The sequence below is a fragment of the Myiozetetes cayanensis genome, unplaced genomic scaffold, assembly GCF_022539395.1.
Source record: "Myiozetetes cayanensis isolate MyiCay16 unplaced genomic scaffold, myiCay2020 scf15, whole genome shotgun sequence".
In the NCBI taxonomy this organism is placed as follows: Eukaryota; Metazoa; Chordata; class Aves; order Passeriformes; family Tyrannidae; genus Myiozetetes; species Myiozetetes cayanensis.
This window is the reverse complement of record NW_026087159.1, coordinates 16,931,280-16,947,283: the sequence shown is the minus strand read 5'-3', so window position 1 is coordinate 16,947,283 and position 16,004 is coordinate 16,931,280. Positions and strand designations below refer to the sequence as shown.

General features: G+C 46.4%; 1 protein-coding gene and 1 long non-coding RNA gene across 7 annotated transcripts in view; one reads left to right on the top strand and one right to left on the bottom strand.

Moving 5' to 3' along the window:
- Window positions 1-16,004, top strand: part of CUNH8orf48 (chromosome unknown C8orf48 homolog) — a 46,195-nt gene that overhangs the window by 14,436 nt on the left and 15,755 nt on the right. For 2 of the 6 annotated variants that reach the window (XR_007628317.1, XR_007628315.1), the window contains exons 5-6: window positions 119-213; window positions 9,725-9,945. Coding sequence is in view for 2 of the 6 variants with exons in the window: in XM_050310652.1 (XP_050166609.1) it covers window positions 119-213; window positions 9,725-9,821 (192 nt within the window). In the remaining 4 variants the exon portion in view is untranslated. Of the gene's footprint in view, window positions 1-118; window positions 214-9,724; window positions 11,098-11,121; window positions 13,230-13,318; window positions 13,643-16,004 lie in introns of those variants that run through there. The other 4 variants (XR_007628316.1, XR_007628318.1, XM_050310652.1 and 1 more) reach the window with 4 other exon arrangements.
- On the bottom strand, window positions 4,201-14,896 carry LOC126637419 (uncharacterized). Its single transcript, XR_007628321.1, has 2 exons — window positions 14,657-14,896; window positions 4,201-6,574 (listed from the first exon to the last, which is right to left on the bottom strand). It is a non-coding gene; the product is annotated as an uncharacterized LOC126637419 (long non-coding RNA).

Sequence of the window (16,004 nt, the reverse complement as noted above, 5' to 3'; positions counted from 1 at the left end):
GTGCTGCTGAAGTGCTGCCCACCCAGCTGCCTTTGAGGGGCTGGATGGAGCTGCAGGTCTGGGATACAGGACATGAGAAATGCCAGGAATACAAATCCATGTTTTCTTTCTGTTTCAGGACGTGCTCACACTTCTAGGAGAAGCCCTCAGAAGCTTTCCCAAACCTTCAGAGGATCCCAGGGCCTTGTGGCAAAGGCTGGAAGGTCAGAAAATGTAAGTCCTGAAAGTGGTAAAATGGCTCAAGGACATAAAGAGCTGGGAGAGTTGCACATGGAATACCAACTATTATGGATATAACCTGCTCTGGCAGTGATGAATTGGGTGGTGGTTTAATATTCCTGCAGGTGGAACCAGATATGTCCAGCATGTTGTGTCTGGGTTCTGAGTCAACTCTTATTTTTCCTAAATGCAAATGTTGTGATATCTTGTAATCCATCTCTATATGTTTTTCAAATTACAGAAGCCAAGAGTTTCTATTATTAATCTGGCAAGCAATAAATATTGTTTTTTGTGGGATTGCTGTGGGATTTCAGAGCAGCTCACAGCTGCTTCCATCAGTAAGAAAAATGACTGATTCTGTTTTTCGGGGCAGGAAGGTGTAATTACTGCAGTTCAGCTCAGGCTTTGCCCACTGTCTCATGTTAAATTGAAAGTGAGGGCCCTAGGTGGAGGAGAAAAGAAGCAGGTTGCAAAGTAACTATAGAAAGCAGTAAAATGAAAAGGGGTATTTATAGAAGTGAAATAATGAGACTATAACAGAATTTAATCAGCAAGACGGCGGATGGCAACAGGACGAGAAATGATAATAAATTAATCCTGGAATTGGTGGAGGAGAGGTGTCCAGGAGAGAAAAAACAACATGGATGAAAATTGGAATAAGATGCTGAATAATATTTTTGCCTTGGAATTTTTTGCAATTTTTCAAGATGACAAAGTCACTGTCTTTGAAAGAATATATCTGGGCTTCGGGACACATGCAAATAAAATGGCTTTGTGCTGGGAATCTCAGTGGGCTGGACAGTGATATCATCTTCCTAGTGGCCTCAAAAGCCTTAAGCTGATGTGTGGGCACAGCACCTTTGGGATCAGTGCTGGCAGCAAGAGCTCGTCTTGCCACTCCTGCTGGGACCCGGTGGCCTTGTGTGACCCACAAAGTTCCTGCCTCTCATCAGTCTCCAGCTTCCTGACTTTCTGTGCATTTTAGGTCTTTGGAAATCTTGAAGGAATATCCTTAACTGTGAACTCTCCCTGAATTTTTGTTAGAAAGCAAAGAGGATTAAATCTTCCAGTTGCATTTGATTTTTTCCCATTTTGGGACAAGAAAAATGCGTTGTTGAAGTTGGGTTTGTGTTTTCTCCCTGTGTAGTTTTTCCCTTCTGTGTGCTCTGTGTTTCTAAGAGTGCTGGAGGGCTGTTTAGCCTCTTGCTTTCCCTTCCCACAAATCAATGGAAAAACCTGAAGAGAAGTGCTGGATATGGAGGTGGGTGTGGGCAAAGTTCTGCCTCTTGGTGCTTAAAAAACCAGCTGGGAATGATTCCACTGGGAGCTGATCCTGAGTGGGTTAAACCCCCCCCCACACACAGAGCCCTGAGTTATTCAGAGCTGGTTGTTCTTGCTGCTTGCTCAGCTACTTGTTGTGGTTTCCTGCAGACAGGTTTAATAGTCGATCAGAAATGTTCCCCTAAGCTTGGCTTTCACTCTGAGCTGTCACTGCAGATTATATGTGGTTACCTGGGAATGAAGAAACTCTGCTGGTTTCTTCCTCTGGAATCCTCAGAAATATTGAAATCCCTTCCAGTCTCCCAAAGCTTTTCTTTCTGGATGCTCCATCACTGTTCCTTATTTGCTTAACCCTGCCCTCCCTGTTTCTCCCGAGCCTCTGGAATTCTTCAGCCATCTGCAAACATGAGGCCAAGGGCTCCCAGGGCTCCAGGTGGAGTCTCAGAAGGGCTGGCAGGCAAAGGAGCTGAATCCTCTGAAAGTGTCATTTTGTTGGTTTTGCCAACGAACACAGGTTTCATCCCTTGCAAAACCCACAAAAAGGGAGCTCCGGGACTCTTCTTAAGAATACAATCCATATATTTTGGCATTTTGCCTTTCATAGAAGCTTTGTAAAGATACTGAAATCCTTCTTTGCAGCTCCCATGGAGCCCTCCTGTAAAAGCCCTGAACTGTGAGTTATTTGGGTTAGGAGGCTGACAGTGTTTGTCTGTGGAGTAGTTGTCACGCTCACACACAGTGACTGCACAGCTCTTGTTTGTTTGCATAAATGTTACAAACACAGCTCAGGTAACTCCTCTGAAAAATCAAAGCAGATTTTGCTGCTGCCTCTTGGATGCATTTCCTGCTGCTCACTACACTTGTTTTGTTTTTTTTATCAAGGATGACTCCAAGATCTGAGTGTTTGCCTTCTGTTTTCTTGTAGCAGCTCTTAGAGATGTCCTATGGAATGAATGATCCAGGCCTCTAAATAATTTATTTTATAATCCTGCAGCTTTTGAGGCTTGAGAGATCCAAAAACTCTGACAGGGAAGATGTGGGAAAGAGAGTAGATCATGTCTTTCCCTTTTTTTTCCCCCCTCACAGGAGCTCCCCCTCCAGCAGCAGATTTTTCTTTTGATCAAAAGAAACCCTCTAAAACTCTGATCAAGGAATATTGATTCATCTGCTGCCTTGTTTGTGCTTGCTGGGGTATGAAAGGACTGTGGTGGCTCAAGGGGGATTCATATGGAAAACAGCTGTGGCTCAGCAACAAATCAATCTGCCTGGTAAAAATGCTTTGGAGCTTTATCTTTCTGGCCTTCATGCTGCACACACAGTTGCATTATTTAATCTTCTGAATGATTGGTGATGAGAGTTTATTGCTCTGAACTTTGTGCAAATAGAGGTTTATCACATTTATGTTGTGTGTATGCTGATAACCACTTTTGTGATGTTATGCTTTATAACTGACCCTTTGGAGAAAGTTGTATTCTTCAAATTAAAATCAGTTTTCCTGTGCACTACAGCAAGGGAATTTTCACTTCCATTTGCCTTTGCTGCTGCTATGAAAAAAATTAGCCTGGCTGTCAGGCACAGTCATTCTGGCCATCTCTTGGACCATCTCTTTGTATCTCCTCTAGGATAAACTTCCATCTCCATCCCAACAGGTCTGAATGGGAATGAAGTTTTAGTGTAATCAACTTGCCTGGATCTAAGCTGGGAACAAAGATGAAATGGTCTAGTGGAAGGTGTCCCTGCCCATGGCAGGGGTTGGAACTGGCTGAGCTTTAAGGTCCCTCCCAACCCAAACCAGTCTGGGATTCTGGGAAATTTAAATGATGAATTGCTGCTACTGAGGAAATATGTTGTGGTCCTACTGGTGCAGTTTAGAATCAGAGAACAGTTTGGGTTGGAAGGGACCTTCTAAAGCCCATCCACTTCTCCCCCTGCCATGGGCAGGGACACCTTCCACCAGCCCAGGCTGCTCCAGACTGACCTTGGACACTTCCAGGGATGGGGCAGCCACAGCTTCTCTGGGCAACCTGTGCCAGGGCCTGCCCACCCTCATTGTAAAAAACTTCTATATCTAATCTAAATCAACCCTCCTTCAGTTTCAAACCATTTTCCCTTGTCCTGAGGCAGCAGGTCCTGCTGGGAACTTTGCCCCTCTCTTGTAGGCCCCCTTCAAGTGCTGAAAGGCCACAGGGATTTTTCCCTGGAACCTTCTCTTCTCCAGGCTGAACAATCACAACTCTCTCAGCCTTTCCCCATGGGAGAGGTTCTGCAGCCCTCCAACCATCTCCATGACCCCCTTACATTAATCCTGAACCCTTTCCCTGAAGTTTTACTAAAAACTGGAACACTTCAGGCCACCCTGGGGTCACTCCCTGCCCTTCCATAAACTCATCTCCACTCCTGGCGTTGGGCTGTGGGGAGAACCAGGTGGGTTTGAGTTCGGGTTTTTCCCATAGCCAGTTGGATCAGCTTCCAAGAAGAGGAGCTGAACCCTTTTACCCATATTGGGAGCTTGACAGAGAATTTTAAGTTGGTGGCACCAGGGACAAGGTTTTGCTGCTGGAAGGGATTGTGATCCCAGTTCCTCTTCGGTAAAACCCCCGAGCTGCAGCTTTCAGGGCAGTTATCCCACGTCATCCATAGATCCTCCAGCAAGAGCTGCAGTGCTTTCAGCCCCGTATTTTTAAAGCATTTTCACACATATTTGCATTCTTCAAAGTGTAATTTTATTACCACTCAGTTTGATTTTCAGAGAAGGAGTTTTTATTGTCTCCACTCAGGGAGACACTGTGTATGTGCAGATCACCCCCTGCCCCAGGGCTGGTGCTCTGAATGCCACTGGCTTTAAAAAAACGGGCTGGAATCTGGGCAAAACAGAGATTAATCTTAGAAATACTGCATTTGCATTGTTTTCATGTCCCTTTTCCCTCCATGACTGACTCTGCAGATTTCTGGCTGTGCTGACAGGATCTGGAGGGGGGAGGCTGGGACATGTGTTGGGGTGGATCCCTTATGTCAATAAGGCACAAGGTCCTCCATCTTTTAAATGACCTGTAGAACTGATCATGGGATTTAAAAACAAAAAAACCCAAACATTTTCCAGCTTCTGGGCATGGATATTCACTGCTTGTTTATTCATGTATTTATTTTGTAATAAAATAGTACTGTTCTCACAGACTGGTGTGTTTGACCCATAAATACCTTTGTAAAATATATCTGTAGCATGGAACAGAACCTTTAGAATATTCTGTGAAAATTCATATTTTTAGTTGGTAGCACTTTCAGAACATTTACATCTTTCATCTTGACATTTTTAAATAGAACTTTTTTTTTTTTTTTTTTGCCTACAGAAGTAAATTTACAGCATCATCACAGTATTATAGCTTGTTTAAAAATACACACAGCGTTACTGGTAATTGCAAGCAGGTTATATCCTTGAGCAGGGGGCTTGGGGGTAACTTTACATTGTTTCTACTTTAAAACAGTTACATCTATTAATATTACACCCATCACTTTGTTAGAAAATATGACTTAGAGATGCTACTCACAGATAAATCTGCCGTGTCTCTGTGACATGACATTACAGGCTCTGCAAATAGAAACACACTGGGGAATGGTTGGTTTAAAAAGAATTGGAAGCCTGGTTAAAAAAGGGTGGTGGTCCTGCTCTGCCCTTGGGAAGCTGGGCTGGGTGTCCTTGATCCACTTGTGGCTGGAATGCCACGAGCACCTCTCAGGAAATCCTGACTTAAATTTGGGGTTTGGTCCTGCTTGGATTGTCACTGAAGACAGGAGCTGTTCTCCAGGACCAGGTGCTGTTCTGAGCAGCTGGGAATGGGATTTGCTCCAGACTCCAGGGGGATTTCAGCTCCTTCAGCCCATGGTTGTGTCAGTGCAGGACAACACAACTGCACTGGGTTGGATCAGTTGGTTTGCATGGCCCGAAATCTGACCTTTATTTAGTGGATTTTTGAAAGAGTCTGAGCAGCAGATTTGAATTTACTGGTTTAGTAAATACACAGAATGATGGTTAGAGCTGGGCAGGACCTAAAAGCCCATCCAGTGCCACCCCTGCCATGGGCAGGGACACCTTCCACTGGCCCAGGGTGCTCCAGCCTGGCCTTGGACACTTCCAGGGATCCAGGAGCAGCCACAGCTGCTCTGGGCAACCTGTGCCAGGGTCTCCCCATCCTCCAGCCAGGAATCACTGCCACAGGTTGCCCAAAGAGGTTGTGGAGAGATTAAAATGACAAAGGAGATTAGAGATAAGCAATTGTGTTGGTTTTACTTTGCACAAATGAGACTAAATATATAAATATATATATATATATGTATAATAAAGCTATAGGAAATCTCCAAACTGCTAACAACTCTTAGAAATGAGATAAAACAAGGATGTATTTGTTTGGAAATCTCATAGTTGCAGTTCTTTCGTTATTTTCATTTCCAGGTAATTCAAGAGTTCTTTGTGGTGGATCCTTTTCTTTCATTTTTTTTTTTTTATGAAACAAGTCCAGGTGTGCTTTGGCAAATGCTCTTTTCGTGGTCTTTCTGATACTCCTCTTGTGCCTTCTGCAGTCTTCTCCCTCTGAGTTTCCACTTGTGGAAGCAGTAGGTTATTAGGGATGTCATCAGCAGTGAGAAGATGATGGTCAGCACGACGATCAGCGCGATGGTGGACGACAGGGACCCCTCCAGCTGCTCACTCTCAGTGTCCCTTGTTGTATTTAACTTAGCAAAGTTCTCATAGTCTGGTGAAGCCAAAAGTGCAGGTCCAGGGACCTCTTTGAACCTGGGCCTCATTGGGATTCAGGAGCTGTTCTGGGAATTCCCAGAGAAGCAAGGACTACGATTCCCTTGGCACCTTTGTCATCCAGGAGATGGTTTCCTCCTCAGGTTCTCCAGGCATGGATGAGATCAAAAGTGTTCTTTCTTTTGGAAGGCAGGGGTTGCAGGAAGAACAGCCTGTGGCACAGAGTTTACAGCACAGCTCCTCTGTATCCCAAGTCAGGAGGTCAGGAATGTGTTGTCTCCTTCACCAAGGGTCGCCCAGTGCCAGTCTGGGATTCTTTGTGTTCTGCAGGAGAGAATTGGAGGAAATCAAATCAATATTCCAGTAACATTGCGGTGGCAGAGCTTATCCTTGGACTCAAGGCACTGCAACAAGTGGACTTTATATCTTAGGAATTGCTGCCCTGAGAGGTGTTTCTTTTCTTCTCCCAGATATTCCCAAAAGAGGGTCAAATCAAAGGCAGGGTTTGTGACTTGGATTTGCTCACATCACACTCAGGAACAAAATCAGCTGCAAACAGGAGCTCTCACAAAGAGGTTTGATTCCCCTCCTCTCTGATATCTACTTTCAGACAGGGCTTGTCTGGAGAAGGGTTTGGAAGGGGGGTTTTTGGCCTCCTTATCCTGGACTTGGGGAGGTGCCCTCACTACAAATCTGGAGCCTGGAAAAGGGCCCTGGGTGAGAAACGACACAGGATTATTGAAGAGGTCCCCTACAGGCACTGAGCTGTAATTTAGAATTTAAAACCCCTCCTCTTTCCTAATTCTGCTGGAATTTCAAACACATTTAAGTAATTTGGCTTTGATACGTGCTGTGTGTGACAAATCCAAAATATTTCCTCATCTGAGCAGTTCTCAAGGGCTGCTCTGCCCTCCCACTTCCCTCCCCTCATCAAAATCCCCTTTCAGACTTCAATCTGAGGAGGAACAAAGCTGGGCTGCTCTTCATTCCTGCTCCACTCAGGCTTTGGCCCCGGGATATTTTACTTTGAGGAGCTCTAAGCACGTTCAGGGCTATTTATTTCAAATAACAGCTTGCTCTGAATCCCCTCCACCCTCCTCCCAAATGTTTGGAGGCCAAAGTTAGGTTTCAGAGATCTTGGGAGTGGAATTGTTTATTCAGAGATGCTCTGTTTGATGGCGTGCAGTTGTAATTCACCCTCTTTAAAGAAATGGGAGGTTCATCCCACTCAGGCTAGCAGAGAACTGAGGGTCCCTCTTACTAATTAACAGCCCCTTCCTGGTAGCAATAATGACTGTTTATGTAGATTAGCACTCTGTTGATGTGAAAGGATGTAAATAGCAGTTCTTGCCAGTTTGGAACAATATGTTCCCAGAGTCAGAAATAAATGTGGCTTTTACAGAAAGTTTTAAAATCAGATTTTACTGTAAATTGAGGTGTTTGTGGAGCTGATTGAAAGTTCATTTCACATAAGGGACCAAGTGCAGTGTGGCACATCTTTGATGAATGTCTACGTGTGGCACTGCTGGCAAGTCATAGATCAGGAGGGGGTGACAGCAGAATATTTTAGTGCTCCTGGGCTACATATTCAACATCTTTCTCAAGTAGCCTAAAGAAAGAAACTGCAATAAAAGAACTTGAGAAACTGAGAAATGCCCCCTCTGATTTATGGAGCAGCCAAGTGTCCACCACCCACGTGGCAGTGCAGGAGGGGGGAATGTCTCAGTGCTAAGAGAAATCAGATCTTGTCATACTTGCCTGAGCCTGTCTCTCATTTCATCTGTATCCACAGCTATCAGAGTCCTGTGGGGACAATAAAATGTGAAGGATCTGAAGTCATTAGGCAGCTGGTGCTGGACTGGACTGCTCAGGAAGGTGCAGGGGTGTCATCTGTAACTCCCTTTCTCCATCAGCTCAGGGATGTGGATTTTCAAAAGCAAAACAGGAATGCTTTTAAAACCTTAAATCTGCAAAGTTCTGCTCGTGCTCCAGCTGAATTTTGGGGTAGAAGCTGCTTTTTTGGAGAAATCTCTTCCAAACAGTGTGTGAGGGCTCTCGTGGTGGCTCCACCACCACCTGCCACCCTGCCTTTGCTTCCCGAGGGCAGAGAATGCTCCTTCCTTGGGCACCGATGGGTGAGCCAGGATGGCAAAAGGGGTGGGAGAACCCTCAAAAACTGCAACCCATGGCTGCAGGGCCCCTCCTCCCGCCTCTGCAAGGGCCAAGAAGGAAGTTCTTTGGGAAAACTCTTGATTTTTCCTGGGAATCATCATGCTTGGGTGTCAGCTGGAAGTAGAAGGGCTGTTTGGGTGAACAAGGAGCTCCTGACACAGCCCCAGCATGGAAAGGGATCATGCAGGGTGATAATCCAGGTCCTTGGGATTCCAGACTGGAGAGGTGGACACAGAGGAACCTCCTGAAGTTCAACCAGGGGGTGTGCAAAGCAAAGGAAACTTTCCCTTAACAACCACCCCCCTCCAAAACATTCTTCCTTGTCCATGCTCTGATTTAATTCAAAAGCAGAGAATAAATAATCCTTCCTGTGTTTTGTTGGTTTTGTGTGAGTCATAATTCTTCAGTGTATTTGGCCTGAGCACTGCAAGCATGCAAACCAGGATTTCAGGCCTGTGCACATTTAATTCCCATTAACATTTAATAAAATATCTTAGAAAGATTCAGGTATTGACAAAAGTAATGGGACTGTTTTGGTTTTTCTTTTTTTTCTTGGTCTGGAAATACTGATTTGTTAGAATAAACTTGTGAAAGCACATTAGAAAATCTGTGAGTTATATTTTTAAAGCTTTTAATGAAATACTGATGTTTGAATTTGATACTTATATAAACTCAGGCTCTCGGTGTAGAACATGGATGGACTTCCCTACCCTGGCTCCTGTCTTTTTGTTTTAGCACAGCTCAGTATAAGGTGGGGAGGACAAAACCTGCTCCTTGTTTTCTAATATCCTTAGGACAGGCATTGCCTTTCCTTTTATTCTCCAGGCTTGACCTCTGGGCCTCTGAATACTCCAACAAAGGAGAGAGAAATAGATTTCTGAGGGTTTTTTTTTTTTATATAGTTTTTGAGGGTGGAAAGTATGAGTGGGTTGGATGCAATTTATGTGAGAAGAACAAAGCAAATTACAGTCACAAAAATCAGTGTCTCAAGATTAATTCAGGTTATTGGCACCTGTCAAAAATCTGAATTACTGAAAAGAGACAAGAATGTTCACCAGCAGCTTTTTTATTTCCCTGAGATTCCTCTCTTTTCTTAGGGCAGCCCTTGCCTCTGTTTGCCAGAGCCTGGGTAATGATGATGTTATGGGTGTTAGATTAAAGAGAGTAATGAGGATTTGCATTGGATACCTAAAAAATAATAAAGTCAAAATAACCTGTGGGGATCAGACTTGTAGGACATTTTAATTGTGTTTTGGGAGTCCGTGTTTTGGAATAACTCTGCTTTCTGATTCTGTGTTTCAGAGGAAGGAGTGAGTCTGGTGATGTGTGGAATCTTCAGCCTCATCAGAAGGATGAAGGCCAAGAATCCCATGAGCTCCTGCACTTTCCTTGTCCGTGAGAAGCTGATTTCCCATCCCTGACCTTTGGGGAGCTCAGACTCCCTTTGGTTTCCTGATGCTGGAGATCAAGGCTGGTTGAGAAGGACCATCGAGGTTGATAAACCAGCAGCAAGTGACAAAAAGGTACAATACTCTTTCTGAAAGCCACACAAAAACATCTTCCCAGAGTAAAGGTGACTGACCTGAAACTGTAAACCTGCTCCCTGTGAGTTAATATAGAAAATCTCTGATACCAGCAGCAGGAGAGTCTTGGTTTCCATCTCTGTGTGTCTCTCTCGTGTTCTCATCCCCTCATTCTCTGTGCCAATGCTGAACTACTTCTACCATTTATATAACCCTAAATATATATTGATTTTTTAATATAGTTTCAGCCTTGCTTTCCTTTTGCCTTCAGCTTTCTTGTAAATCTGCCTGCTGCCTTTCAAATTGTCTCTTCCATTTTAATTGCATTTAGAGAAGAATGTGGCTCCTTTCTCTGAATTTCCATCCTTTTGATGTGAAAAACCTTTGGATGAAGGGTCTCCATCATGCTGGAAACCTGGGGTGTAAATGGCTCTTCCTCCTCCTCCAGAGCTGTGGAGCAGCAGATAAAAGGCAGAGTGGGAGTGGGAACAAATGGAAGTGGGGGCAAGGAGGAGGGAAGGAGAGGAGGAAGGAATGGGAGAAGGAGAAAAGGCTTTGAAAAACACGTAATGAGATTTTTAGCCTTGCTGCATCTTCTATAAACTCCCATGCAAGAACAAAGGGTTTAGGAGTGTTTTAAATATGTACCTATTTACACAGAAATATTTATCTTTGGCTGCTTGAAGTGTTTTTTGAAATCTTAAGGTGGAAATCTCTCAGCCAGGCTTCCTCCTTTCTTGTAGGATCTGTGTCCTTTGGGGCATGGCTTGTTCCAGAAAGACACTTCAGGGATCTTTGCAGTGTCACCAGGTTTGTGGGTGTTAAACACCATACATTTACCTGGAAAGTCCTCAAATCAAAAAAACCTCTTTATGCCTTTTTCTTCCCTATTGTTAATCCCAAAACAAAAGAGGAAAAATGACCTGGAGTAGATTTTCACACGTGGTCATCCTTGGAAATGGAATTTTCGTAAGCCCCTTGTGATTACATCCAGTGCTATAACTGGCAGCTTAGATAAAGGTTCAAGCAAGGCAATTAATCTTTTAATGAAGTGTACAAAGTTCTAGCCCTGGTCTCTCCCTTCAGATTAGTTTTATCTTGGTGAACAAGAGCACTCTGCTCTTAGAGTTGTTCAGCCTGTTGTGTCTTCATTACACCTGAGGTTTCCTTCTGCAGGGAGAGAAAAAGGCTGCAAGTTTTGGAAGCACTTGTGAGAACTCATCCCAGCACTGGCCACGGCCAGGAGCCAACAGAAAGTCCAGTTCCTATGACAGGAACAATTTCTGGGGGGATCCTGATTTTCCTTGAAGCTGCTCTGGGTTCGGAGAACTCTGAGGGGTTATTGGTGTGTGAGAAAACTGAGTAATTGTAGAGCAGAACCTGATCCTACCTTCCTTCTGCCTGCAAAGATGCTGAGCAAAACAGCTCCCAGGATTCAGGGGGAAGTTTCAGGATGTGCCCCTGCTCAGGAATGTGCTTTTGGCTTCCAGAAGATCTCCTGTGGGGGAGTCTGTGGGCCAGAAACAAGAGGGACTGTGTTCCTGGGCATTAACTTTACAGAGGACCCACATGGAGCTAATTCTGCTTTTAAGGTTTTAATTTTAATTCATTAATCCTTGAAGCATAAATTCATTGAAGCAACAGTGAATGTGTTTAGATCTGGGCTCTCTCTGAAGCTGATATTCATCCCACTGGTTTTATTGGTGACTTGTGGTAGTATGACATGTTAATTTAGTGTAACTGTGATTGATTAACAGAGCAGCTTTTTTGAGGTGTGATTACAGCCTGCTTGTGACTGCATGTTTTGGCAGATCTTTGGGCTGTACAAAGCCCAAATCCTTGTGGAAGTTGCTGCTGCCTTTTAGCAGGAACAAACTGCACACCCGTCGTAGACAGCACACCTGATGAATTCCCTCCCTGACCCAGTGTCACTGAAAGGCACCTGGGATCCAGGTTTTCATACAGTGAAATTACATTATCCTGAAAGTTTCTTCTCCTGAGCAGTGAAATCCTTGGCTGACATTTTTAGGGTGGCTTTTGTTCCATGCTCCCCACAGGTGTGTGGGCTCAGCCACGCACGGGAACATGTGAGGAAGAGGCACTGAGGCTCGTTCCTGTCACAGCCTTACATTGAGGAAATGTTTCCTTTGAAACTTGGAAAACAGTGCTGGGTCAAAGTGTTGCTCTCTGAGAAGCTGAGCAGATCTGTTCCTTCATGTTGTTCACTCAGAAACGGGCTTCACTGCCTTTTAAAAACTCGGGTGAGATTGTTTTCCTCAAAGCAGCACCACCATTCCTCCCTTTGGAGGGAGGATTTTCCTGATAAGCCCTTCCTGCTCGAGGAACAGGCTTAGATCATCAACTAAAAAATGTACCCTGTGAAATGGGGATTCTTCTTCCATTTGAAAAGGGTCTTTTTCCTGATTTAGTTCATACTCTTTTCTTTTTTTATGCTGTTCTTCTCATACACCTTCCAAAATCAGGGGCAGTTGCATCCTGTGATCACAGAGAGGCAACCTGGGAATTTTTTGGTGTGTATTTGAAATGTTATTCTGTGTAAATACAAGCCCTGGAGTGAGCAGTTCCCAAGCCTACACTGAGCTTAAACCTGCTCAGTGATTTTTCCCTATTTGCCTGTTTTTTAAGCTCAATTTGCCTCAATTCTCTGGTTTGTTTTTTAGAGCCACAACAAGGATTTACCAGTGCAGGTACAGGTGGATGTTTAATTGTTCCCTTGGAGTTAGAGGGTAAATGAAAACTGAAAGCTGTTTAGAGCTGAATTCAAATGAACAAACCCAAAACCTAAAAATCCCCCTAAAATGCAATCAATGGCCTTTTTATTTTCATCTTCTGTGCAGGTGAAGGAGGGTTGAAATGCTGAGCTTATTGTGATAGGGATGAACAGATTAGATCTGGTTTTGTGTCCCCCCTCCCTATTTAATCCCTCCTCTCTCTCTTTCTCTTTCCCTACCACAAGCAAGGAAAGCAGTTATGGATGGGAGGCTCTGCAGCCTTTCTCTTGGACCTAAAATCTGCCAAGATTGAAACTCCTGCAGGAATAACATTTTATTTTTTTTTAATGTGCCAAAGACCAAAAGATTGTTTGAACATTCAAGTTTTTCATCCAACTCATTTAAAAAGGAAACTCTTCTCCTTGCAGCCACTGTGGCTGTTCCTGATGAACAGGCACAGTCTAGAACTGCCTCATATTCAGTACTCAGGGATTTTCACCTTTCAAATTATGCAAGGAAAATAATAAGTGAAAGGGTGGGAGGGAGCAGGGGCTGGGAGGGGGAGTGATGAATGTCAGTTTAGAGGCAGCTACTTTGTGTCTGTACATTTCTGGAATCAAATCCCATTTCTTTTCTCACAGCACTATCTGGGAATAGTCTCGGTGTGATTTGGGAGGTGCAGGAGAGCAGGAAGCACCTGTCCCCCTCCTCACTGCCCCCTGTCCCCATCTGAAGCCAGTGCTGGGCTCTGTGTGGCCGAACTGGTGTGCAGTGAACTGGTCCCAGCACAGAGGCTCAAGGATAGGTAAGGGGGGAGAAAGGAATGAAGACTTTAAGCAGTCAGTGCTTGCTGCAGAGACTTTCCTTTTAGCTCCAAATCACATTCCAAATGGGAAACTTCTGTGAAATGCCTTTGGGATCAGTTAATGTGTTAGAGATCCCAGGACACGGTGGGAGGGCATGGGATGGAGGCATCATCTCTTGGGGGGTGAGGGGTTCAGGGAGCACAGGGAGCAGGACAAGGTGTGGGATGGATGGGAAGGAGTGGGGGGTCCCTGGAGCCCCTGTGGGGATGGAGAGGAGGATGCACATCCCATGAGAGGAGGGGGAAGGGGGTTCCAGGGTCACCTTTGTGCTGGTAGCAGGATGATGTGGGGCTGTGGGAAGGGGCTTCACCCAGGGGAGGGGGGGTCATACCTGGGACCGGAGCAGGACACCCAGGGGGGCCACAATGGCCCTGAGCCAGGCTGGGGGGCAGTGTGGGGGGGGGGGCAGGGCAGCCCTGGAACCTGCTCAGGGATGGTGCCAGTGCAGCACACTGGTACCACAATGTGCAGTGCTGTGCCGTGCCAGCCCAGCACACCGGGTACCACAGTGCCGTGCCGTGCCAGTCCTGCACACCGCTCCGTGCCGTGCCGTGCCAGCCCGTACAGATACCACACTGCCCGGGGCCGTGCCGTGCCAGCCCGGACACTGGCACCGCGCTGTGGCTGTGCCGTGCCGTGCCAGCCCTGCACAGGGTTATCGCTGTGCCAGCCCTGCTCGCGGGTACCGCGGAGCTGTGCCGGTCCTGCACGCTGGTGCCACACTGAGCCGTGCCGTGCCGTGCCGTGCCATGCCAGCCCGTACGCTGGTGCCGTGCCGTGCCGTGCCAGCCCCAGCGCCGTGTGCCGGGTCCCCCGAGTGCTCGCCGGGTGCTGCGGGGCCGGAGCAACACCGCAGGATGCAGCGGAGCATCCCCCGATCTCCCCCCGTGCCCGGCCCGGCTGGCCCCGCTGCCGCAGGCGCTGCCCGAACCCGGGAAAACGGGCTTTGTTGGGAACCGGCTCCTCGGGCACATCCCTTGGGAAAGGGGCACACGGAGAAGGGAACAACCCTTCGGGCTGTGCCCATTAAAAAATAGCGCCCGCTGCCCCCTCCCTCCTCCGGCTCCCGGCGAGCCGCACAAAGGATCCATCGCAGCCTCCTCGCACACTCACCCGCTCCGGCCGCATCCTGCTCGGCCCGCCGGGCTCCTCCGGAGGGGACAGCGCTGCTGGAGCCCCGAGCCCCGCCGTGCTGGAGCCCCGAGCCCGGCCCGGCCCCGCTGGCGCTGCCGCAGCTGCGGGGGGGGAATCGCTCCGCACCCCCTCGGCAGCACTCTGAGCACAGCCAGATTTGTCAACTTTATTTAGGGGGAAGAACGGATCACATGGGGAGCTTCACCGAGCTGGGAGGAGCGTGTTAGTGCGGAATCAGGTCACTAACATAAAACCGGAGTTGGTCACAGACACCCACGTTAATAGTGTCGGCATAAGCCGGGCTTAAAGAGCAGGCTGAGACAAAGGCAGGAGATGCTGATGGGAATGAAACGCTTCTGTTTTCTTCCCTTATCTGTGTCATTACAGGGTAATTTCGTGCTCCTTTTGTCGGGCCAGTTTTCCTAATCGGGTAAGGAGCAGAATGTGAAGGAAATGTTTTCAGTTTCCAAGTGCTTTGGAGCACATTCGTCCTGGCTGTCGAGCATTTCTACAGCCTTTTTAAAAATACATTTCTGAGATGCTTTGTCTCTGTCCTGCCGTGTTGTATTGATTTATTCCCAGAGAAAGAGATGCTACAGACCCATTCCCAAACATTCCCGTGCCCACAGAAATAGTCCAGGTTGAATAATTGCCTCTGACTCCAACCTTTAATTTGTATCTCCTGCTCAGATGAAGACTGCTGGCTGATCCCTATTGTCCCACTGGCTGAGGAATCATTGTGGAATGTAGTTTCTACAGCACCTTTTTGTGTTCCCTGTCACTCATTAATAGATGGCAAAGCTCCCAAGGCAACACAAAAGCTGTCCCTGAGTGCCAAGGAGCTGGTTGGTGTCAGGACCGCAGCAGGATCCCTATGACTTTTAATCTTATTGTTTATTTAATCACCCACACATTCCAAAAGAGCTGTGATGGGTTTAGGTTATTTAGAGGCCAGAATTCAAATGCAGATTCCTAAATATGGATCCCTAAATACACACATCTCTTGTGAAGAAGTGGGCCTGACTTTTATAGGTGCTAAGCAACTGTTCTTCTGCATTTCCATCTGCTTTGAAGTCACATCCCACCCTCTGCCACCTTCCTCATGTCCACACTTGGAGAAAGAAATTAGCTTTGGAAAGTAGGCTACCTCATTCCTTTGCTTACAGAAACATCCTGCCCAAAGGAAGCTCCATCCTGCCCAAAGGAAGCTCCATCCTAAAGATGGAAAGGATTTGGGAAGCAGAGGGATCGCCACAACAGAGCCAAGAGACCTGATATGTCTAGGGGAGTGTGTCACTGCACACCCAAGTATGACTCAAACAGCCAT